At 37.1% G+C, this 23,401-nt stretch overlaps 1 protein-coding gene across 1 annotated transcript in view; it reads right to left on the bottom strand.

Annotated features, from left to right (window-relative positions):
- Nucleotides 1-23,401, bottom strand: part of LOC763377 (cilia- and flagella-associated protein 74) — a 34,606-nt gene that overhangs the window by 5,154 nt on the left and 6,051 nt on the right. Inside the window, exons 7-31 of the mRNA XM_030987117.1 lie at nucleotides 22,745-22,847; nucleotides 21,928-22,085; nucleotides 20,516-20,777; nucleotides 19,522-19,695; nucleotides 18,907-19,083; nucleotides 18,141-18,259; nucleotides 17,583-17,649; nucleotides 17,039-17,128; nucleotides 16,200-16,323; nucleotides 15,126-15,175; nucleotides 14,646-14,733; nucleotides 13,771-14,001; nucleotides 12,585-12,781; nucleotides 11,750-12,000; nucleotides 11,017-11,104; nucleotides 9,777-9,950; nucleotides 9,259-9,392; nucleotides 7,837-8,113; nucleotides 7,355-7,513; nucleotides 6,072-6,083; nucleotides 5,352-5,479; nucleotides 4,540-4,665; nucleotides 3,274-3,439; nucleotides 1,184-1,303; nucleotides 97-252 (exon numbers count right to left, since the gene is read on the bottom strand). Coding sequence (XP_030842977.1) covers nucleotides 97-252; nucleotides 1,184-1,303; nucleotides 3,274-3,439; nucleotides 4,540-4,665; nucleotides 5,352-5,479; nucleotides 6,072-6,083; nucleotides 7,355-7,513; nucleotides 7,837-8,113; nucleotides 9,259-9,392; nucleotides 9,777-9,950; nucleotides 11,017-11,104; nucleotides 11,750-12,000; nucleotides 12,585-12,781; nucleotides 13,771-14,001; nucleotides 14,646-14,733; nucleotides 15,126-15,175; nucleotides 16,200-16,323; nucleotides 17,039-17,128; nucleotides 17,583-17,649; nucleotides 18,141-18,259; nucleotides 18,907-19,083; nucleotides 19,522-19,695; nucleotides 20,516-20,777; nucleotides 21,928-22,085; nucleotides 22,745-22,847 — 3,631 coding nt within the window. The remainder of the gene's footprint in view (nucleotides 1-96; nucleotides 253-1,183; nucleotides 1,304-3,273; nucleotides 3,440-4,539; nucleotides 4,666-5,351; nucleotides 5,480-6,071; nucleotides 6,084-7,354; nucleotides 7,514-7,836; nucleotides 8,114-9,258; nucleotides 9,393-9,776; nucleotides 9,951-11,016; nucleotides 11,105-11,749; nucleotides 12,001-12,584; nucleotides 12,782-13,770; nucleotides 14,002-14,645; nucleotides 14,734-15,125; nucleotides 15,176-16,199; nucleotides 16,324-17,038; nucleotides 17,129-17,582; nucleotides 17,650-18,140; nucleotides 18,260-18,906; nucleotides 19,084-19,521; nucleotides 19,696-20,515; nucleotides 20,778-21,927; nucleotides 22,086-22,744; nucleotides 22,848-23,401) is intronic.

Below are 23,401 nucleotides of genomic sequence, written 5' to 3'. Positions count from 1 at the left end.
CTGGGTGCAAGCCAACAACTTCTTTACAAGAACTGAAACTTCTCCCAGGAAGCCTAGAATCAAATGTCTATGACCCGTTGCAAGCGATCAACGTACCTTGAACGTCTCCTCTGCTTCTTCTCCTGCTATGACATATCCCATGTCCAGCTGGTCATCGGCCAGAGAGAGCTTGACCTCTGGCAGCAGACCATGACCTTTCAGGGTGATACCAAGAGTGTGTTCTCCCGACTTGACATCCAGCACTTCATAGAACTACAAACAAAAAAATCATCATGAGAATGAGAAAGAATGACTACATCACATCTAGCATTTCATAGAACCACAAAGAAGTACATCCTGATATTAAGTTGGTTTAATAGAAGCTGGTAAATGAGAGAAGCAAATTAATATAATATTTTCAATATTTAGCTTTTATACAGCACTTAATACAAATGTCTCTAACCGATTTACAAATATACTATTACCCGGCCGGTCATTGGTGAAAGTTTGAGCAATATCCTATAAAAAATAGGAAAGTTATGAATTTTTTAAGTTGTCATCATTGAAACACAAATTGGCAACATATATTGTGAAGTATCTTAAAGAAGAATGAGCTTGTTGGCTACAAGGGCAACAAAACTTGTTGGTCAATTTTGTTAAAGTCTATACACGTAGAGCATATTTGGAAATAACTGTAGACCCTGTGTTTTGTCAGGAAATGTATGGTACACAAAGCTTAACCCACTGTCTACTGAATTCTCTCATTCCCATAGTATTAATACATGACCCACCCAGTTATCATAGGCAATGGGTTAATTCTACTGAAAATGTTGGGTGCCCCCATTGAACAGGAAGCTATTATAACCAAAATCATTCTAAAAATAGTCTTTAGGTTATTAAACTTCAAATTCACACATGAAAAGTGGATATGTATCTCAAACTAAAAGCTTTTACGTGCAGGCTCATATTCTAGAGGAAATTATCAATCCTGGGTTGTCGAAATGCTAAACCATTCAAAGAAGATTGAAAAGAATTATGATTTACCAGTTTTGAGAGTAAAGCAACAGATACATCATGTGCCTCTGTTTACATCTACTTCTCCATTCCAATAACCTACATGTAGTCATAAAGAAATTTCCTTTAACAATAACTGTTCCAGTAAAATGCTACATTATTCTAATTAACTGTTTCTAATTGGACTCACCAAATTCGCTTTCATAGGTTCAAAGGCAACGAGTATGGTATGCGTTTCATCTGGAGCTAGACTACGCAGAGCATTCAACATCAAGAATGGTCCTCCGGTATCCAGGACAGATGATGTGAGCTGATATCATGTAGTCAAGGAATCAATGTTCATATATCGACTGCTTTGAGGGGCAAATTAGTTAAAAATATTAGATAACTTTAAAAGACAAATACCGAGATGTGATTGGTCCACAACGCGTCACGTGATATCGATTGCGAGGATCGAAATCCTTATAATTTCCTGGCCGATCACCTTTGATGGTTTTATTGACGAGCTGGTCAGATGAATATATTTTAAATCAATGCAAGTAGCCCTCTTGAGGACTGTATGTTGCCAATTACATAGATTATTTACATGGGACTAAGGTAGACAATTGTCTGTGATCGATCAACGATAGAGAGTCTTAATTGGAAATAAATTTGACCGCGAATTAAGTTCTACTCTTTTTTTTTGCATCGCAGTTCCACAACAACACTTCAAAATGGAGCCCCATTTCATGTTCATGAGCAATGAGGAACAAGATCAGCTTTTGGACGACAAGGATTCCAAATCTACTAAAAATGTGCTAATTAAAACAAGCGATGGATAATATTCAGCTGCTACTGCAGGGCAAAGTCTCTTGACTTAAAAAAAGTGGAGAAGGAATACTCCGAGCAAAAATTATGCGAGTGCCTTCGATTATACTACGCCGAGGTGCAGCGAGGAAATGGCCAAATTTAAGCAAAAAGATCCATGATCACGATACGCTATGGCCTCCAGAAACACTTTCTTAAAAAAAAAGTCAATGGACATCGTAAACAGTGGTGAGTTTAAACGTGCAAATGCCATGTTTAGTATTGCAGTCCTTCATAAGCTCAAAACTGAGGGAAAGGGTGCAACAACACACAAGGAGCCTATAAGCAAGGAAGACTTTGGCAAAATTGTGTCTTTGGGAGCGTTGGACCGTGCTACTCCTAAAGGTCTCCAGAACACTGTATTTATAAATTTGATGTTACTACAAGTCTGAGGTAGATGATTTTAGCATTGCTACAGATTCCAGTAACAGGAGGTTCTTTTATCTTGCAAAGAACAAGTTTACTAAAAATCACAGACAAAGGTGATGACACAAGGAGCCAGTGTGGTCACATGTATGAAACAAAGGATGAAAATTTCCCCGTGAAGTCGTTCTGTGATTTCATTTCACATTTGAACCCTGACTTTTCCTATTTTTGGCAACGGCCAAAATCAAGAGCTCCTGAAGATGTCAATGCTGGAGACAGGTCAGTAGAACAAGAACAACAAAGTGTGCCGTGGTATGATCATTAGGTTGTTGGAAAAATCGCTTTGGGAACCAAAATGAAGACCATTATCATTGCAGCTAACAAGTCTAGAATCTAAATGAACTACTGCCTTAGAGCTACAGTATATATCACTACATTAGATGGGCACGGTTTTGAAGGAAGGCATATCATGAGTGTCTCTGGACATAACAATGAGAGCAGTCTTAAACATTACTCTCGAGTTGCAGAGGGACACAAAAGGCAAATGAGCTTGTGCTTGTCAGGGAAATGCTACCAAGTCCCAGATTCTGGAGCTAAAGTAAGGCTTTCTAGTCCAAGATCTAGACTTAGTTCCAGATTTGGCCCTGGACCTGATTTGACTAAAAGATCTGGTCCAACAACAGGACCACCATGTACAGTTACTAGGCCACCATTGAGTCCTGTTTTTTCCCATCTAACCCGAATCCTACCCCCCCCTAAAAAAAAAAAACCCAATAAATGTTTGTGTCACATACCGCTCCCCTCTTGTCAATTCTAAAACACAGATATTGTAACAGGATATGCCTTTCACAGTGTATTTATTTGTAGAGTCAAAGGAAGTTTACCAGTCTATTCTCATCCATAACTTCTTGCGCAACCATTGAAGATCGATGAAGACTCTCAAAATTGATCCACTTTCTGTAATGATTTTTGTATAAAGTCATCAATTCAATACCAATTATTTAAACAAGAAAGAGAAAAAAAAGAAAAAAAAAAAGAAAAGAAATTAAGACAGTGATTTAAGGATACATCTACAGCCTCTGGAGACACATTCTGAATTGTGATAGACTTGATGACCCTCTGACCAACGGACACTTCGCTGAAGTCCACTGCACTACGGCCATGGTTTGAGATGACCACAAGGGATGGACGTACAGTGGGGCCATGGACCTCCAAGAACAATGTGTTATGGACACTGAAAGATAAAGGGTCAAGAAAAGGTGAAAAATTGTAATTAGTTACTGGCAAAAAAAGTCTGACTGGTGCTTTGAGGGGCCATACCAGTCACCCACATTACCACCTCAGGCATTGATTAATACAAAATGTGCTTGACTTATACGGAGGTCAAACATAAAATTATTACTGTTTAAGATTATCTTTTTAATGCATGAAGTTATGTTCTTCTTTTTTAGTAATTATTGAACTACTATATTATGTCAATATACAATTATAACCGTATTTCATGTTTTCTTGTATTTTAATGTAAATATGAACAAATGAACAAATTGATCATGGAAGAGCAGTTTGGCGGAGACAGATCTCATTTTGATTGACTGAATGATAGTTTAATAAAGTAAGACTGACCAACTCATTAAAGTTTGACAAACCACCACATGGACTGTTATATAATGTATCCTAACTCACAAGTACATGGGAGTTTGAGTGACTCACTCATGGACTGGAAGAAGTTTGACTGACCTGCTCATGAAAATTTTACGATTGACACAGTGAATGTCTTTAAATACAGGTTACATTCCCTAACGCGAAGATACAAATTTTACTGACTCACTCATAATGTATGATTTGATGATCTACATGTATGACTGTTTTACCTGACTGCTATAAAGAAAGCATGCATATGCTTGTAAGTAAACGACTGAGGGACTGATGGCTTTAAGTCCTCTCAGAGGGACTTGGTAATGAGGATTATTGCCTTACCAAAGGGCAAAAGCGCATCAACTTCATTTTGAACCCAGGACCTCCTGGTTACGTTACAAGACCACTGCTCTACAACTGAGCCATTGCGCCTCCTCTGACCACTGAGTCATCGCACTGATTGTAAAGCCTGTCTGCACTAGTTTGGCCAGGGGGGATTAGACCTCCCTGCAAGGTCACTGACAGGTGGTTATCTCATCAAATCAACTTTCATTTAACATAAGAAAAAGGGGATCATGGGGGACCAACAGGCACCGATTAGGCATTGTTTGCTATATAGAGGGTGCAAGTAGCTATAAGTAGTACAGTGGGGCTTTAACTGATTTACTCAAGAATTGACTATAAATATGATCGACTCACTCATAGGGTAGTGTCCCTGGATCCCCAGGCTCTCCTGAAGCCACATAGCATGGGATAGAATAGCTGCTGAAATCACCTTCAAACTGTCTCAACAACGAGGCCTTTCCTGCTGCATAATCATCAGACCTGCATGTACAAACACATGTAGCATAACATTTAATTATTTGATCAATGAATGACAATGAAATGTATATATTTCTTTACCAAAGTATCCCTACCCATCTTATTTTTTTTATTCAAATGGCGCGTATTCTAAAATAAATGTATCGAAACAGTGGGTCAACCAAATCTATTTGCAGGCAATTCCATATTCTGTAACTTGTGCAATTAGCTCCATCTATATCTATAGAGCAATTGTCAATACCGCAATCTTGTCATATACTGTACTTCCAGAGCGTAAAAGTTACTTTTTATGACGCAAATGTGAAGTACAAGATATAACTACATGATAGGGTCAATATGAAATGGCACTGCATGATTTTAAAGAATTGATAAGATACTACTCTTGGTCCTGAATCAAAAGAAAAATCCTATATATCCTTAAGGGCTTGTTCACATACACTGCAGTGAACCGCAAGAAGTTTACCAGGGATGCATTCTAAATAAGCATAAAAAACTTCACATTGTTGTATCTTATAATACACAGATAAGCGAGTACACATAGGACCCTTGTTACATATGGCTACTTTTTCCATCTCCACTTGCCATTCCCTAAGTGTACACAAAAAACCACTATATGGTTTAACGAGGCATATGTGAATGAGCCTTTAGTCTTAGTGGTTGGACAAGTATTCTCTGGTTAGGATACTCACATCGGGTCTAGTTCCTCTGCCTTGGGTGGGGCTACTGACTTCGGTCTTGTGAGACCAGCGCTACCCTTGCCTTGCTTGTTCTTTCCTGCAGACTTCTGGGCAGGTTTCTTGGCAGGCTTCTTGCCCTTCTACAAATGCAAGCAACAGAAACAGGAAATGCTGAGGTACATGATGATTAGTTTAGATAAGATTGTACCCAATGAACTTGAGAACAGGATTTTGGGTAGCATGAATTGTGCGTACTTGAACTTGAAATGATCTTGAAATTTAATAATGAACACATAAAAATAGGCATAAACAGTTATACAATAACAGAAGGATACAACAAGGAACCCTGAAAAAAGGAATGCTAATAGAGCCTGGTACCTTAGAGCATAAGAGATACACTGTTTCTTCTTCACTATTTACTCCACCACATAACATGAATCAATGATATACATATGGATTACTGGTACCTAATGCAGATGTCGTTGTAAAGGACAATTTCAGCCTTATGGTGCTATTTAATGTACAAAAAGGTACCATGCACAAACTTGGAAATTAAATATTTATGTATGTAAAGTGAATATGCAGAAAATCAACTTTTGAATAAATGCCAATATCTTGCTTCTTTTTTTGATAATTCTAAAATTTAATACACAAGTAAATTTGAAGGAAAAAAAGCAATATGTGGTTACTATACTGCTCTTGGACTACATTGAAGCAGAGAAGTGCTCTTACCTTTTCCTCCTCCTACGATCAAAGCAGCATACAGGCAAGTGAGCAAAGCATTGAGAGAAGAAGAGAAGGTGAATCAGAAGATACAACGTGTTCATGCAAGCCAGTGAGCAGTGCAGTGCATACCATGGTTACAAAGCCACAAATATACATTTTTTTAAATATCAAAGCAATTTTATACTCTGCAAACTTGTAAACTTTCAATGCAGACTGGTTTATACATTTCCAACTCAATTTGATTCAATAATGGTTTATTTGACAATGCTTTGCAGCCAATGGCTAAATTGTGCATGTTCGCAACAGTTTCTCAATATCATTTCACAGTACATTGTACAATTGAAAATTACCTTCAAGATCAAGTGACAAATTTATATCTACTTAAGAATACAATGCTTGAGAAAAATGTTTTACAAATCCATTATTTTGTTCAATAGCTAAATATGATATTAACAGAGAGAATATACAAGGTTTAAATATCTAAACTACAGAATGGAATGGTAAAATTAATATTTCATTACAATCATTAATGTACTCTAATAAAATTATACTACTATAAAAAGCCAATGATATATGATTAAAATATTACCAGTACTACAAGAAATAGCAAGTGGTATTCAAATAAAAATAAAAAATAAGACTTTGAAGTTATGATACACATCAGACATAAAATGTTATAAACTAAAGTTTATTATGTATATTGCAAAAGCATATTGAAATAATCATTTAACTATATGGTTAAACGTAAAAGGTTTAAACTAAAAACAAATCTTGGTGATATGTACCTGTACTGTTTGACTACAAACTTGTACCATTTATTGAGAATTCATTTTACCAAATATTAAAAGTCTTTCAACTGCATGGTTTCCCTCCCTGTGATATGTATTTAATACCATTCCAATGCACAAAAAGGGAGACTTCATGATCGCACCATGTCACAAACCAGGGGAGTGTTTCACAAAGATCCTAAGTTGAACTTATCTTTAAGTTGGACTTAACAATTATGAAAAGCAGTTGGCATCTATGACAATATTTTGTAAAAGTTATTTTAAAAAGCATAAATATCATTCATATTTTCTATTATCAAGGATATTTCATATTCTTGACATGGAATTTATAAAAAGTCTTAAAATACTTGAATATCGACTTTTGAATATTATATATTTTAAGGCTTCAAATGGCTCTCCATAATGTTTAAGTCTAACTTAGAGTTAAGTTTGACTTAAGATCTTTGTGAAACACCCCCCATAAAGAGTCAAGCTCTGTGCACATACAGCATAAAGCCTTACCTCAGCCGCTTCAGCAGCATTCCTCTTGGCAGCTATCTGAGCTTCTTCAAACTCCTTTCTAGCTTTAGCTTCTTGATTCCTTGCAACCAACCTCACAGCTTCTTCTCTGATCTCATCATCTCCTAGGTTCGGACTGAACTTCACAGAGATGCAGGTTTTCTGTATGGACACGGTGGCATCATGGATGGATTGATTCAGTTTAATTATATTAGCGTGCATTTATTGCGACGCGTTAATTGCGCATTATTTCTGATTAACCCTGTGACGTCACAATGTTTATCAGTAGGTATTTTACTTAGATTTTGTCTCAGGTAAGTAAAAGTCTAAAATGCGATTTGAATACGAGATAAGTAAACTTCTCAGCTTAGCCATTTATTTAGTAAATTTCTTACTTATTCCAAGTACTGAATTGAATACCGGCCATGTTCCCTTCTTACCCTTGCCGAGTCTTTCCCTTATATTTTTCATTGCGTATGACTTACCTTTCCTGGCTGGAGGGTGCCCACAGAGGGCGCAATAGCGATGGGGGCTCCTTTGGGTACGACAAACTCAAATGATGTGGGTCCTACAGGGGCAATCTCCCCCTTCCCGATGCGAGGTACAGGATGGGTGAACTCATTGGCATTGGTGTGGGTGTTCAGGATGTAGAGAGACGTGATGGAGTTATCCTCCAGAGCAGTAGCGGCGAAGTGGACGACGGAGTGGGAGAGGTCGAGAGGAGGGTGCACTCCAACACCTTTGCAGGAAATCTTGAAGTCTCTGCAAGAAAGATTGATTTATCGAGTATTTAACAGGATACATAGATATATAGCACTGCAAGGTTATGATACAGTCATACCTGCCAACCTGAGACAAGAGAAATTAGGAGTAAATTTTTCTGGATGGACTACGAGGTCGCGAACCACCGAAGGAGGATTGGGGTAGGGGGGGGGGGGGGGGGGGGGGGGGGGGGTACACAGGACTTTTGGGTCTATTTTTTTTTTCCATGTCGCTGTGTATATCTTCTATGAGCGCGCCGAGCGCGGATGTCGGCGTGATCTGGTTATTATGCTTTAGTCTTATACATACATACATACATATGGGTATTTATTGAGTGCCTTTACATGAACATGCTCAAGGCGCTTTACATTTCAAAATACAAACATAATAGTTATATACTCTCCAAGTGCATTACACTCTAAAAAAAAAAAAAAAAAAAAAAAAAGAAAAAAAAAAATTAAATTTAAACAAATCGGAGTTTTGAGGCATGCACTCAGAATTCGGAGTTGGTATGAAAAATGCGGAGGAACTCCGCCTAAATCGGGGTGGTTGGCAGGTATGTACAGTGAGAGGTTCAATGGCTCAGTGGTAGAGCAGTTGTCGCGGGAGTTCCCGGGGTTTGAAACCAAGTTGATGCGCTAGTGTCCTTTGGTAAGGCATTAATCCTCATAACCAAGTCCCTCGGAGAGGACTTAAAGCCATCAGTCTCCTGGTTGTTTAATTACAAGCATACACATGCTTTCTTAGCAATCAGGTTAAATAAAGTAACTTTCAAACAATACTGCCAAAGCAAGTCTGTGATACACTGTACTTAGATGGATGTATCCATGTATCACAAACAGATCCTCAAACACAAATTCACGCAAATGTAATAAATGCCCATTATCAAAAATATCGGCCTGCATATCATAATTATCTCACTTTTAAAATTTTTATTTATATGTTTTACACTAACATTTATAGAAAAAGACTCAGAGGACATCATAGATTTTGTGCATTGAGTGAAGTCAGGCACTTCACCAACATACCTCAGTTAGAAATATGAGTACTCTTTTTCTAACGTAATCACCAAGTTTATCACCACAATATACACTTTAAAAGCTGCCTCCGCCTCTAACAACCCCGAAAAGATCCGCTCCACATACCTGTTAATGCCCGACTTGCATGTCAAGTCAAAGCTGTATTCCTTGGCCTTCCGAGCACTGAAGATGATGTCCAGTTCAATGGTCTCAAACGGTAGCAGAGTTCCAAAGCCCTCGTTGGGCTGCACATCGATGAACTGCATCAGTACAAAAATTTACACAGGTATATGTGTTAAAGATTCATACTATGTAGAAACTACTCTGAATGAGGAAAGCTGCTTGCTTAAACAGTGGAAACACAATACGGTGTAGATTTGGCTTAGTATTAACAGAAGCAGCATTCCAAATACATATAAAAACAAATATCTCTATGTACACAAACATCATATGTGAAATGAGATGAGAGTTCAGTCAACAATGACTGAAATATTATATGGATTCTGCCTGTTGATGCTTGTAAATTGGGGTATATGCGCATTGTTATAAAGCTTATGGAGTCAGCATGGAAGGACCATATATCATGAAATTCTGTATCAGTGCAGGAAGTTGTAATAAGGCAAAATCTATATTACTACACTTACATCTGGTAAATTGACAAATCCGAATTTCTGTGACAGAACAGAAGTGTTGGTGAGCTTGACGGTGGCGATGACAGATTCGTAGATGGTACAGTAACCAAAGTCAATGGATTCCACATCAAACTCAAATTCAGACTTGGTCACTACTGCACTGATGGTGAATGGAACTGGACGAGTCTATAAGCAATGGTAGAACAAGGAACACTATAACAATTTTTGTTCCTACACTGGATATTTCTTACATTAAAGATAAAATCTCATTTTCAGAATACCACCCCTAGTTTCTGACTAGTTTGTATACGAGTTAAAGTTAAAGGGAGTTGGCTCAGTCGGTAAAGCGTCCGTCTGTCGAACCAAAGATCCGGGGTTCGACTCCCACCCAAGCGGATGACTGAAACCTGCGTTGTGTGTTAACGTGCCCCTTCCCTTGTTCATAGACGCAGGTTATGTCAAGTGGAAAACACTCCGTCCCTCGGATAGGACGTTAAATGGAGGCCCCGTGTAGAGAAGAGTCACTACGTTTGCACGTTAAGAACCCACTGAACTATTCGTATAAGAGTAGGGGGAAACCCCGGTGTAGTGGTCCACCTGCACACCCCCAGTATAGTACGATAATACTCTGTAAAGAGGTCTGTACTCAAAAGGAAGAAGAAGAAGAAATGATAAGAATGTGTACATCATCTGCAGTATTAAATACAATAACATAACAGTTTTAAGCGAAAGTTAATAAGTTTTATTCTACCGGACTCTCACTAAATGTGTGTATCAGGATCCCTTTCTCCTCTCTTCTCCTTTTTACTTTGACTTCTTTCTTCTTCCCTGACCTTCCTCGAGAGCTTTCCTGTTCTTTCATGCTCTATTCTTGGTTTGTGGGTACCAAAAGCAATTTCCTCAAATATTTTGTTCGATATACTTTACATTCGTTTCCCACCATTTATGTTTACTAAATCATATCTTATCAGGGAAGCTGTCTTGCATGACAAAAACCAGTGTAGTTCTTTCATACAGATGTGTTCAATTTAATTCTGTCATTATTTATATATATATGTATTATGTTTATATCATTGAAATGTATTTATGTATGAAATTGAATGTTTTTAATTAGATGTATTTTTACAAATGTTTAATACACAGATGGAATCTAATTAAAGTGAATTGAATTGAATTGAAAGAATAGATGTAGATGTCTGATAATACTTTCTTCCTAGATTACAATAGAGCAATTTAACAAGAGGTTACCCACCTGATCAGCGACCTTGATGATAGTAGGGACTTCAAGGACACCAGTCTCCTCGTCAAAGAACTGTGCAGCATCCTTAATAAGGCCTTGTCTGATAAAGCAAACAATCAAAGAAGCCATGAAAACAACTTGGTACATGCATACACCAAGCAGATCTGATGGTTTTGGAGTGAGGAAGGAGGGGTACGAAGGGTGATGCTATTAGAAGTGGGATGCCTCCCCCTCCCTCCCCACAATGGTGGTAAATAATGATAATGAAGCAAAGTAAAGGACATTGTAATACAATTTGGATGAGATTGTGGAGTTTCTTATGATGAAAAATAAACCTGGTATGTTTATTGGTTCTGCAAAACTTATTCTGTCCTGATTTCCAACAGTAATTCTATAACTACAGCCTACACATGTAAATATTGAGGGGTCAGTGACACAAAGACGTAACTCCATTTTGGCCCTTTTGAGAAAAAGTGGTTTATGTGTCACTGAGCAATTGGGCCTTAGGGATTTAAGTCTATGATTCACTAGCCATTGACTTCAATGGAGTGTTGGGTGGAGTTAAATCTTTGTGTTGCCTGGAAAGCCCACATTTTGTTGAACATTTTGATATCAAATACTTATTTTGGCAAAATATGGAGTTACGTCTTTGTGTCACTGAACCTGCGATATGTTATCCTGAAGATATCACATTTTTCTATTAGTTATTTCTTCAGCAGCCAAAGACAAACTTTCGAATCTTCACCTGGGTATGAACTTGAGCTGAGCTGAGAACTGCGATTGTGCTTGGATGTAAGCTGTCTTGGGCAGGATCTCCATGTAGTTCCTCAGCTCTTTCTGCACCTCAAACAGCAGACGCAGAGCCGTGGTGGCTCGATTGTTCACCACGATGGCGTCTTGGTAGAGACGATCAAACATGCAGATCTTGAGGTCTATCGTTTGTCTCTCCACCCATACAGGGACATCTATCGCTGTGGCATAGCCTTTGATGTGGATCTAATGTATGACAAGAAATATATGATTCAATGTAAAAAGGTGAATTGCCGTTTGGTCTACAACCAGTTCATCTACTACCCAATTGGTCTATTCCCATGTGGTCTACTCTACACCCAACCCGTCTACTAACCACATGGTCTAAACATAATTTTGTCCTCTTTATCATTTGGTCTAAATTCTTTATGGTCTAATCTCCAATTAGTCTACAACCCATTTGGTCTATTGTTCATTTAGTCTAATAACGAGTTAGACTAAATCCCAGTTTCTCTAAATGCCCATTTGGTCTACTGTCTATAAGGTCTAATAATCATGTGATTATGCTTATTATTTATGGTTAAATGATTATCAGACCATATGGATAGAAGACAAACTGGGAATTATACAGACTGTAAATTAGACTAACTGAGCAATAGATTTTAAAAATATGTATCTCCAACCTAAATGTATTTAATAAGATGAATATACAAAGATCATGACAATGAATGTAAAAAACAACTGATGTGAACATAACAATTAAAGTGGGGGGGGGGGGGAACCAAGAACAAAAAACAATATGAGGGGGAAAAAAGAAGAAGATTACTCACTGTCTCTGAGTCTTCATCTGTAAATCTTAACTCAAAATCCACATCCACTTTGCCTGGGGTGTGTGGAGCAAAGATGATTTCCAACTTGATGGAGGAGAAGGGTCCAATCTCGCCCCCACACACCTCACCAACCCTCATCCCATCTAGTCCTCCCGGTCCTAGGTCGTCATCATCATCTAAAGAGATAACATCATCGTCTGGAATAAAAGAAATATTGTACTATGGTTATTGGCATCAAATTTTCTTATCTTCAGCATTGTAATCATCATCATCACCACCATCATCATCCGGAGTGTTGGCTCAGTCAGTTGAGCATCCGCCTCACAACCGGGAGGTCGTGGGTTCGAACCCCGGCCGTGTCATACCAAAAGACGTTAAAAGATGGGAGTTGTTGCTACCTTGTTTGGCGTTCAACAATAAGGGATAGAGCAACGTCGGTCTGGCGCTGCTCAGTGGCTGCCGGGCTCACGATCAATTGGACAAAAAGAATTTCGGTTTCGGTTTAATAAAATTTGGAGTGGACTATTAGGCTATTATTATTATTATCATCCTCATCATCATCATCACCATCTAGAGAAGAAGCATGATCATTTATAGGAAAGCAATATTTACAATGGGAATACAGATATCAAGTATTCTATTTATCATCATTGCCATTATTGTTTTCATTATCATCATCTTCATTACCACCAACATCATCTTCATCATCACCATCATCGTTATCATAATCATCATCATCATCATCATCGTCATCATCATCATCATCATCATCATTATCATCATCATCACCATCATCGTCATCATCATCACCATCATCATCATCATCATCATCACCATCATCATCATCATCATCATCATCACCACCACCACCATCATCATCATCATCATCATCATCATCATCATCATCATCATCATTATAATCATCATCATCATCATCATCATCACCATCATCATCATCATCACCATCATCATCATCATCATCATTATAATCACCTTAAGGAAACATCATCTTTTTCTTAATGTATACAAAATGAAAACATTATTCAAATCATCATCATATTCCTGAAGAAGGTAAAAGAAAGGATACAAATATCATTTAGGTAGAGGAAATGTTTAAGGACCAACACATGTAAATATCCAAATAGTTTGGACCCTAAATGACAAGGTATTCACAAAACATGCTCACCATCATACTCTCTAGCAATGACAACAGATTTCTTGCTACGGCCTGACAATGCATGTCTGTCTTGGAGTGCTTCGTCATCCTCATTAACAACATCTAACATCTCTCCTCCTTCTCCTTCCCCTTTCTTCTCTTCTCCATCTATCTTGTCTTCTTTTCTTGGTGATGTACTTGGGACAGCATCGCCTACTGGCGTCACTGATTTAGATTTAGGTTTTGCTTTCGATTTTTCATCTTATAACGCAAATGATGGGAGACAAAAAGAAAAGAAATTGAGGAAAAACAAAGAATATATTAGAACAAATACACAGTTTATCTTTGCATTATTGTAAGGACGAAAGCTGACATGCACATTTTCTCAAGTGAAATTGTCTTTTCAATTATCATTTAATTATATATTGAATTTCCAACGTATTTAAGCAATAATTAAATTGTATATACACAACTTGAATTTGATAAGTGCGAGAATATCCTCTTTTTTAATGAAAGGAGCTTTTAAATACTGTTAAAACATAATGACGAGATAACACCTCCACTATTTGACACAATTCTGTCTACTCCAATCCATTCAAGGAGGCGAGTTGGGCCAGTCGGTACATCTTCTGCCTACTGTTAAAGATTGTGGATTTGAAATCAGTTGGAATAATCTGTCCTAACCGCTTTACATGAAATGATTGTCCCAATATTGTTTATTCTTGATAGGTAGAGTTTATTTCTTCTCAGAACCTTATTCATCAATCTCTAAGGCTCTTCTGGTTGATCAATAAAGTTCTATGAATACATAAACTTTATCTATCAAGAATAAATCGTATTGTCACGATCATTTCATGAAAAGAGATAAGGAAAAAACAGTGTACTTTATAATAATAATAACATACCATCTTTCTTTTTGCCTTTGCCTTTCTTTCCTTTCTTTGGTGTCGGTTCTGTCACTTCTATCTCCACTAATGTCTCTTCAGCAGTGGTCTGAAAACAAGCAAGCATAAGTATTAAATTAATATTACTTTTTATATTTGATGGTTCTAAAAATCCATTTACTGCATAATAAGTAGTACAGTCGAACCTGTTTTAGCCACCACCTGTATAGAAAGACCACTTGTCTTCAAAGGCCACATATTTAGTTTCCCTTAAAAATGGTGAGATAGCTTCATTGTCATGCACACAGCCAATATAAGGTATAGCAGTCACCGTGAAGAAAGATTCAGGTGTCAGTGAAAATCTTTGATGTGCACCACAAACCATACTATTACTGTTTGGCATAATGTCTTGCCAAGTTCCACTCAGTCTCTTTTGATCATACAACTGAATTAAGATTGTCAAAAAAAAATTGGGTAAGTATAACAATCCTGATTTCTTACCAGTCTTCCAAGTGATGTGCCTGCTGATGTTACGGTCCTTGCTTTCAGACCTGCAAATGATCGTGACAATATAAAACGTGATGATATAAATCTAAATACATTTTATGAACCCTATTTAAGCAGCATGCATGTACAGTTAAACCTGTCTTAGCGACCACCTCTCCATAAAGGCCTCCTGTCTATAGTGGCCATGCATTTTGTATCCCTCAAGAGTGAAATATGTGTTGTAGAACTGGTCTAGAAAGGACCCAGGGGCTGTCTACAGTGACCACTTTTGCTGTTTCCCTTGGGTGGCCTTAAAGCATATCTTCCATAGTTTACAGGAGGGATTAGAGCGCCCTGCAAGGTCACTGGACAGGTGGTTATCTCATCAACTCAGCTTTCAGTTAACATAAGAAAAAGAGGATGATGGGGGACCAATGGTCACCGATTATGCATTGTTTGTTATATAGAGGGCGCAAGTCGCTACAAGTAGTGCAGTGGGCCTTTAATAGACAGGTTTGGCTTTATATGTAATGTACATGAGTATATCATATATTTACCTTTGTTTAAAAGCATCCCTAATGAGCCCTCAAGAAAGAATATGAATAGAAAATAGACACTGCAGTGATAACTATCAATTCAGAATATCTAATATCACATATAAAGTGAACTCTTCATACCATTTTGTTGTTGTTGATTCTACATGCCTTTTTATTACTTTTAAACCTTTATTTGGGGGGCAACTGATTCATTGTGCTTAACGTAGCCAGTACATATCCATACATCTATAATCTCATGCTTTGAAGCCTGTCTGCAATAGTTTGGCCAGGAAGGATTAGACCTCCCTGCCATGGTCACTGACAGGTGGTTATCTCATCAAATCAGCTCTCAATTAACATAAGAAAAAGAGGACCATGGGGGATCAACGGGTACCGCTGAGGCATTGTTTGCTATATAGGGGGCACAAGTAGATACAAGTAGTGCAGACAGGCTTTAAGACTGCCTGTATTAATGCTTCCTATTCTACACTTTAAAAATAGTGCATAACAATAGCATGCAGGCATTTTCTTGAGAGAATTCCAATGGACTAACCTGTTGTCTTGATAAACTCATAGTTACACCCCTTAGCTCCCTTATTGAAGAGAGTGATTGTCTTCTTCAGCGTCTCTCCTACCACTTGGGTGCCAAAGTTCACAGAGTCAACATCGCTGGAAAGCTACCATCACAAACAAAATCAATAATAATAATAATAATAACAAAATTCATAAAGCACAACATATCCATCTCTAGAGATGCTCAAGGCGCATACAAATAATTAAAATTAATATTCCACATACTTAAGATTAAAGAAATATTAAATGTTAACTTACATTAGATCACACAATTTCATGGTGCAATGGTACATACAATGTGGCACAGTCTGATTAGACAAATAATGAGATCACAAGACGGTTCGTAGCACTAAAATGCTATTCTTGGGGTTTGAAGTGAACTACATGACAGCACTAATTTTTATCAGCATCCACAGTCAATATTATTTCATGCCATGTTCATCTTATAATCATCTGATTCAATATTCATACTTTTGTTAATATCTATTTGATACCATTCTGTATTCACTCAAGGAGACGACTTGGCTCAGTCAGTAAAGCTTCTGGAGAGTGTAACATCTGGAGAGTAGATTTTATTCATATTCTTACACATATTTCTCAAGGAGTTAATCCAGATACATAAGATTTAAATATGCAACCAATTAAGACGGAAATGCGTTTCAAATAATACCTAAAAATTAAGCATTTCAAAAGAACTATAACACTCACTTCATTGAAGGACATGCCTTCTTGACCTGTTTTCAACATAAATATTATACATACAAAAGCTGTTTTAGAGGACAGATTTAAGGAGAGAACAAGCAGTGAAAGTGAACTTACATCGCATTTCTTGGTACAGCACTTGACAGGAACACAGAAAGGACCAGTCTGGGCTAAGAACTGAACCTCTCCATCAAGATCTTCATTAATCTGAAACAATAACAACAAATTTGCAAAAATTCTTATTAGTATAAAGCCTAGATATGACACAGCAAAACGACAGCGATTAAAAAATATTATGTTGCAAAGAAAAACGCAAATTTTTCTTATAACACAGAGCTCGATGAATACTCACAGGACCTGTGCTGTTGCATGTTCAGTGGCCATTCATTTTAATACACGGTCATCGCATTATCTGAACGAGCCTTCAATGAATAAAAATCTGATTTCACTAGGTGCAGAAACTCTTCTCAGATACGCACAATTCTGTTGTACACATTTATAACTTTAACTTTAAAGAGACAGCGTAATTCATTTTAACATAATGTATAATCTGACATTCATCATTTTATGACATCACAAGACACAACTTTATTTCTAATAGTGCTTTTCTATTGCTAGCATATCAGTTCGTGGACTGAATACAGACTGAGGTGTTTCTTACCATTGGTTTGTATGTGACAAGCATTTCACAGCTCATACCAGCTGACATCTGACCGGGTGGATCAAATCTAGAAATCAATAAAAATGATGATGATGATATGAAATTTGTAGACAATATAGAAAATGTTCTAACCTTATGAACAATACACACACAACCATTACTAAATGTATCATACAGTCTTTATTTCATTTTGCCAGTCTAATTACAGGATCAAACTTAGTATTCACCCTTTTTAAAGCCCTTGATCTACATTTAGTCTCTCCCTTCTCTTCATCCGTCTTTCCTGTACTTCTATTTTTCTGCTTTTTCTATTTTCTTTCCCTTCGGACTGAAAATTAGTACAATGTTCTATTAATCATGTTTTTACCATGCCAAATTGTGTATCATATTTTTATTCCTTATAATATGTTGGTATAGTAATGTTATGTATTGCTATATGCATTTTGTTTTTTAATAAAAAAATATTTGTGTACAATTCAGCCAAGCCTGAGAGAAAGAGTGAATGAATAAATCATTAAATAATAAATCAAATTTAATTGATGAGGAAAGAAGACTTACTGGACATCAATGAAGTCTTTGAGGTGCTCTGATAGGTCCACATACTTCAGGAAGTTAACACTGTAGGAGATATTGGTCAGGATGATACGCTTCTTGTATGATTTACCAACATCAAAATCCTGGAATAAACAGACACAACAAAATACAGAATAAAAGCATATCCAACACATTGGGAATCATTCCTTTAAAGGCTGTCTGTACTAGTTTGGCTAGGAGGGATTAGACTACGCAGGGAGGTCACTGTCAGGTGGCTATCTCATCAACTCAGCTCTCAATTAACATAAGAGGAAGAGGATCATGGGGACCAATGGTCACCGATTAGGCATTGTTTTCTATATAGAGGGAGTAAGTAGATACAAGTAGTATAGTGGGGCTTTAATGCATAAAGAAGATAAATCATTATCATCATGAAAGGTCATGCTATCAATAATGGATAGATATGAATATTCCAATCCAAAATTATTGATGCCAATAACCAATTAGTACTTCACACTCCTCTCTAAAACTTATAACATATATATGTACACTCAGCGAAAAGAGAGTGGACACTATTTTTAGTTAAGATTTTCATATAAATATCTGATATATATTTATCTCTCATGAATAAAAATAAAAATAAATTGAATCTCTGTAAGACGATAAGATTGGAAGCATACCATTTACGCATGAGTGAGCATATATAGCCATTAAACAATAAATGAGTCTCTGAAGAAAAATTGCAAAAATGGTTTGACCATGTGATCTACTAACAACCTCTGAACTCTACCTTGAAGTGGACGATCTCAGGCTTACTGACAAAGGCGCACCCTTTGAATTCCCTGCCAGCAGCAATCTGTTTCCTCACGATGCCTGAGCGATGTTTATCTAGAGCTGCAGCCATGATCTCTTTCTCCATCTTACTGGGGTAGTTCAGGGTATAGATCTGCCCTTCATCCTTAGGGATCTATACAATATTTTTCAAATTCAAATTCATATATTTCACATCTCTTAAAAAATACAAAGTATGCAGTGATAAACGATTTAATAAAAAATGAAACAGAAAATAGACAAGGGATACAGACAAGAAAAGATGAGTACACTGTGATGAAGTGGATGTAAGGGAGGAGCAAAGGCCATTGACCTGCCAAGGCTACTTCCCGTACTAACATTCATCACTGTCATAAATCAAAAGTTACAGAAATAAAAAGATAATAACAATAATAAGATATGACTTGTATGACAAATTGGCTCTCAGCCAATCAGATACCATGATTTCAGTAGCTTATAACAGTAGCTTGTAACTTATGATTGATATCAAGTTTTATGAAACAGGGCCCAGTCTTGCTAATGATTCATTCAAATTCAAGTGTAACTCATGAATGAATATTCGTTTGATGCTCACCTTGTATGCCTTGTGTTGTTTATTCCATAATCCTTCAAACTCGGGCTTCGCTAGATCCTCCTTGATAGGGTCCTCCACCGTACCCATCGCCATGGTAACACCAGAAGATCCTCCATACAAGAAATCCTCCTCCTCTTCATCTGATGAATCTAGGGTCATCTTCTCTGTGATAGTCTGCCAATAATATAATAATAAGATTCAAAATTAGGCCTAAAAAATATATATATTGTAGTGCCCTTTCGGTGCCAAAACGTGGGTAAGTCAGTCGGAAATATTTTTTTTAAATGCTTTTAAATTTGTTTTTACTTCCTCTTTGGGCTGATATTTCTCAGTTTTGAATGCTTTTAATACATATTTTTTCTAAAAAACATTTAAAAAAGAAACTTTTATAAAAAGCCGACCGTAGATTTAAAGATTTTGGGGTCGGTCGCAAAGGGCAATACAACCAGGCCGAGTATACGGCATCTGCAAGAATCTTCAGTAGTGAAGGAGGCAGGTTATCTTGAAGAAGAAGAAGAAGAACATCTTTTTTTAAAGGCCTTATGGCTAGCGTCAATATATCAAAAATACTAAAAATAGTTTGGTGACCAAGTTGATTCTGGTCTATTTCGATTGGTTATGTGAATGTGTACTTAGGGTTGAATTTGTTTTTGAGCAATACTAAAAGGGGAAAAATTTTAAGTTATAGTGTTAGTTTTTTAGTGCTCTCTCGTCTGTTTCCCATTTCCTTCATGTTCCTGGATTTCTCAAATAGTATAGTTTTGCATCAAACTTTGATGGTTTAATAATAATAATAATAATAATAATAATAATATCGGATGTTTATATATTGCACATATCTACCATGCAAGATGCTCAATTAAGGCTCTCCAAATATTACTCTGCTAGGCTGCAGATTTTTGCGCTCACAGCATTCAAGGAAATCCTTCCTATCGGTACCCATTTAACACCTGGGTGGAGAGTGGCAAATGTAGATTAATGTCTTAAAACTTACAATGGCTCCTTCTCTGCCCCCCTCAGTTTCTCCTTCTCCAGCATCATCCACTTCGTCCTGATAATTATCCTCGGGATAGGCCATCTCTCTGAGGATGGTGGGAGACTTGCGTTTGTGTGGCTTCACCCTCAGGGACTTCTCCCGCTTGGGGTCTTCATAGAGATGGGGATACATCTTCTGCCGTTTCCTCATCTGTTTCTCTTCGTTCAGGATGTGTGACAGAAGCTGAGCTTGCTTCTGGTGTTGGTCCGCTTTGTATTTTCTATTAGTGGATAGAAGATAGATATTGACATTGAATGAGACCTGGGGGGTGTTTCACAAAGATCCCAAGTTGAAATTATCTCTAAGTTGGACTTAACAATTATAGAAAGCCGTTAATTAGCATCTTTGAAAATATTTTGTAAAAGATATTTTAAAAGGCATAAAATGTTGGTATTCTGGACTACTGACTGAGGGCTATACAGTATTAAACCCTAGACTTTTGTCTGGATTCCACAGAGTTTACAAAAGGACCATTATAAGTTGCTGAAGTCAATAATTAGTTAGTCAATTTTTGTATCAAGGTGCATATTTCACTCCCGATCATTTTTCGATGTTTAATTGACCTATCGACCTGGTCAAATGAATACACTTTTGCATCATATACTGCATCCAAGCAACCCTGAACACATCTGCGAGTACCCATTGTTTGCACTGTCTTAGCTACACGCATTTGATGCAGAAGGCTGGATGGCTCAAAAATAAATAAGCATGAGATGGGCAATTACCCTTGATTCCATACAACAAAGTGCAATCAGGGCTACAGTATCTAATATAAAAACATATATTAACTGGATGGGGATGCAATATAAATCTCTGGATGGCAAGGGAGTTATATTTTGCCCCGTGATCATATATTCCATCAGCGCTGTGAGCTTCGGGAAAATATAACTCCTTAGGAATATATAACTCCATTTGGTGGTCCAAAGAATGTTATATTACACACCATACCATACCATACTGTAAATTATTATCCATACGAGGCTTCCAAGTGGTACAATAAATCGGTTTATTTCGATATCTTTAGCGCAGTTCCCGGATGACTGACCAATATTGTTCAGTCATCCGGGAACTTCAACTATCAATATCACACAAAAACAAAGCCATATTTACCAAGGTATAAGTCGGATTTTGTTATCTCACTAGTCAGCCTGATATAGATATTAATAATAATATTATATGGGATTTGTTTTTGTGTGATACAAGAACATATTGCTCTCGCTATTACAATATTGGACTAGTCTCTGACTCGTTTAATATCGTCATATAGCTCAAGCGATCTATTCTTGTATCACACTCAAAGCCATCCAATATTGTATAAATATTACATACCGAACTATATCATCACTTAAACTTTTATACTTTCTACTCACTTTTTATTGTTTTCTCTTTCATCAATCCTATTCTTTGTTAGCATGACCTCGGCCGAGTTCTCTCCTCCTTCAATCAGCTGTTCTCTCTCCTGCTCAGATTCTTTCCTATCCAGTTTAGCTTCATAACGATTGCGAGCCTGTAAAGCCTTCAGATTATCCTGTTGGACAAATCAATGCAATATTATTGTAAAAGAAAATGCACATCTGTGTGAAACATTTGAGACTGCCTTCTGCACAAGATGTAAAGGGTCTACAGAATAAAGGAATTTTATAAAAGAGTTCTTATACTTTAAGAAGAAAATATGGGATATCTCACTCTCAACAATGTCTGCATTTTCCACCCATAGGCCGGGTGTGTCCTCTAGGAAAGCAGATTGAATGAGGACATCATTATTATCTCTATTTTCCTAAAACCCATATTTAGTTTATTCAGTGTTAACATAAATCTGATATGGTTTCTTTCCATTTCAAACATTTTAAATGTAAATTGACTATTGATTGAAAACTGCAGATTATCATATCTTGAACTATTTGACATTTTATTTGAGATGGATACCATAAAAAAATAGATGACGATGCAGCAACTTGGATGCAAGGTTTGACTCAAAACTTGTTCAGATATGCCATGGTAAACTGCTGTGTTTTTATGATGACTTATTACATTTTAATATGCTTCATATTTCACATATCTTAAAACACAGAGGTCAGTGAAAAGGCAAAGTACCTTTGTTTGCACAGTTGCCATTCATTTTTTGTGGCGGTTTACCAAGTCATATCTGCACGAGCCTAACAGCTCTAAATATGATGAATAACTTACCCTGTTGGAGTTGATATCTTGCTTGAGCTTGAGCAGAGTTCCCATTCTTTTCTCAGCATGGGCTTTTTCTTTTACTAATTCATCAGCCTCCTCCTGACGATATCTGTGTGAAAAGTGTACATGAGGCAGTAAACCGCTTGAATAAAATGAGTGTGTGTGTGTGTGTGTGTAATTGGGTTTTTACAGACGTGTAGCAATCAGATTATGATTATTAACGTCTGGGGACCGACCTTTAACGTCACCATCCGGTTTCAAACCTGCGTCCTCGGCTGAATCAGTTTGTAACTTCCATTTTTAGCTGGATTACAGGTGCACGCCACAACGTCCCGTTGTACTGTGCTTATTTTTTTGTTTCTTATAACACACAGATCAGTGAACATGCTGAGAAGCCATTGTTTTGCAAAGCTTGTAATTTTTAACCTCATATATTACTTGTTGGCATTCAATTTACTTTTTCGGCATGAACTATATCCCTAAAAAGAATTCATTGTACTTTGGAAAAAGATTGTAAGACACATGTCCTTTTCTGTCATACAATAAACCAGGCAGACAGAGTGAGGGTAAGCACCATGCAGGGTCCTGTTTCATAAAACTTGTTATATTATCAATAACAATAAATGTTATAAGCTACTGAAATCATGGCATTTGAATGACTGT

Source organism: Strongylocentrotus purpuratus, unplaced genomic scaffold (assembly GCF_000002235.5).
Source record: "Strongylocentrotus purpuratus isolate Spur 01 unplaced genomic scaffold, Spur_5.0 spur5_scaffold_16, whole genome shotgun sequence".
In the NCBI taxonomy this organism is placed as follows: domain Eukaryota; kingdom Metazoa; phylum Echinodermata; class Echinoidea; order Camarodonta; family Strongylocentrotidae; genus Strongylocentrotus; species Strongylocentrotus purpuratus.
The sequence above is the reverse complement of the archived record's forward strand: the minus strand, read 5'-3'. Positions and strand labels throughout refer to the sequence as shown.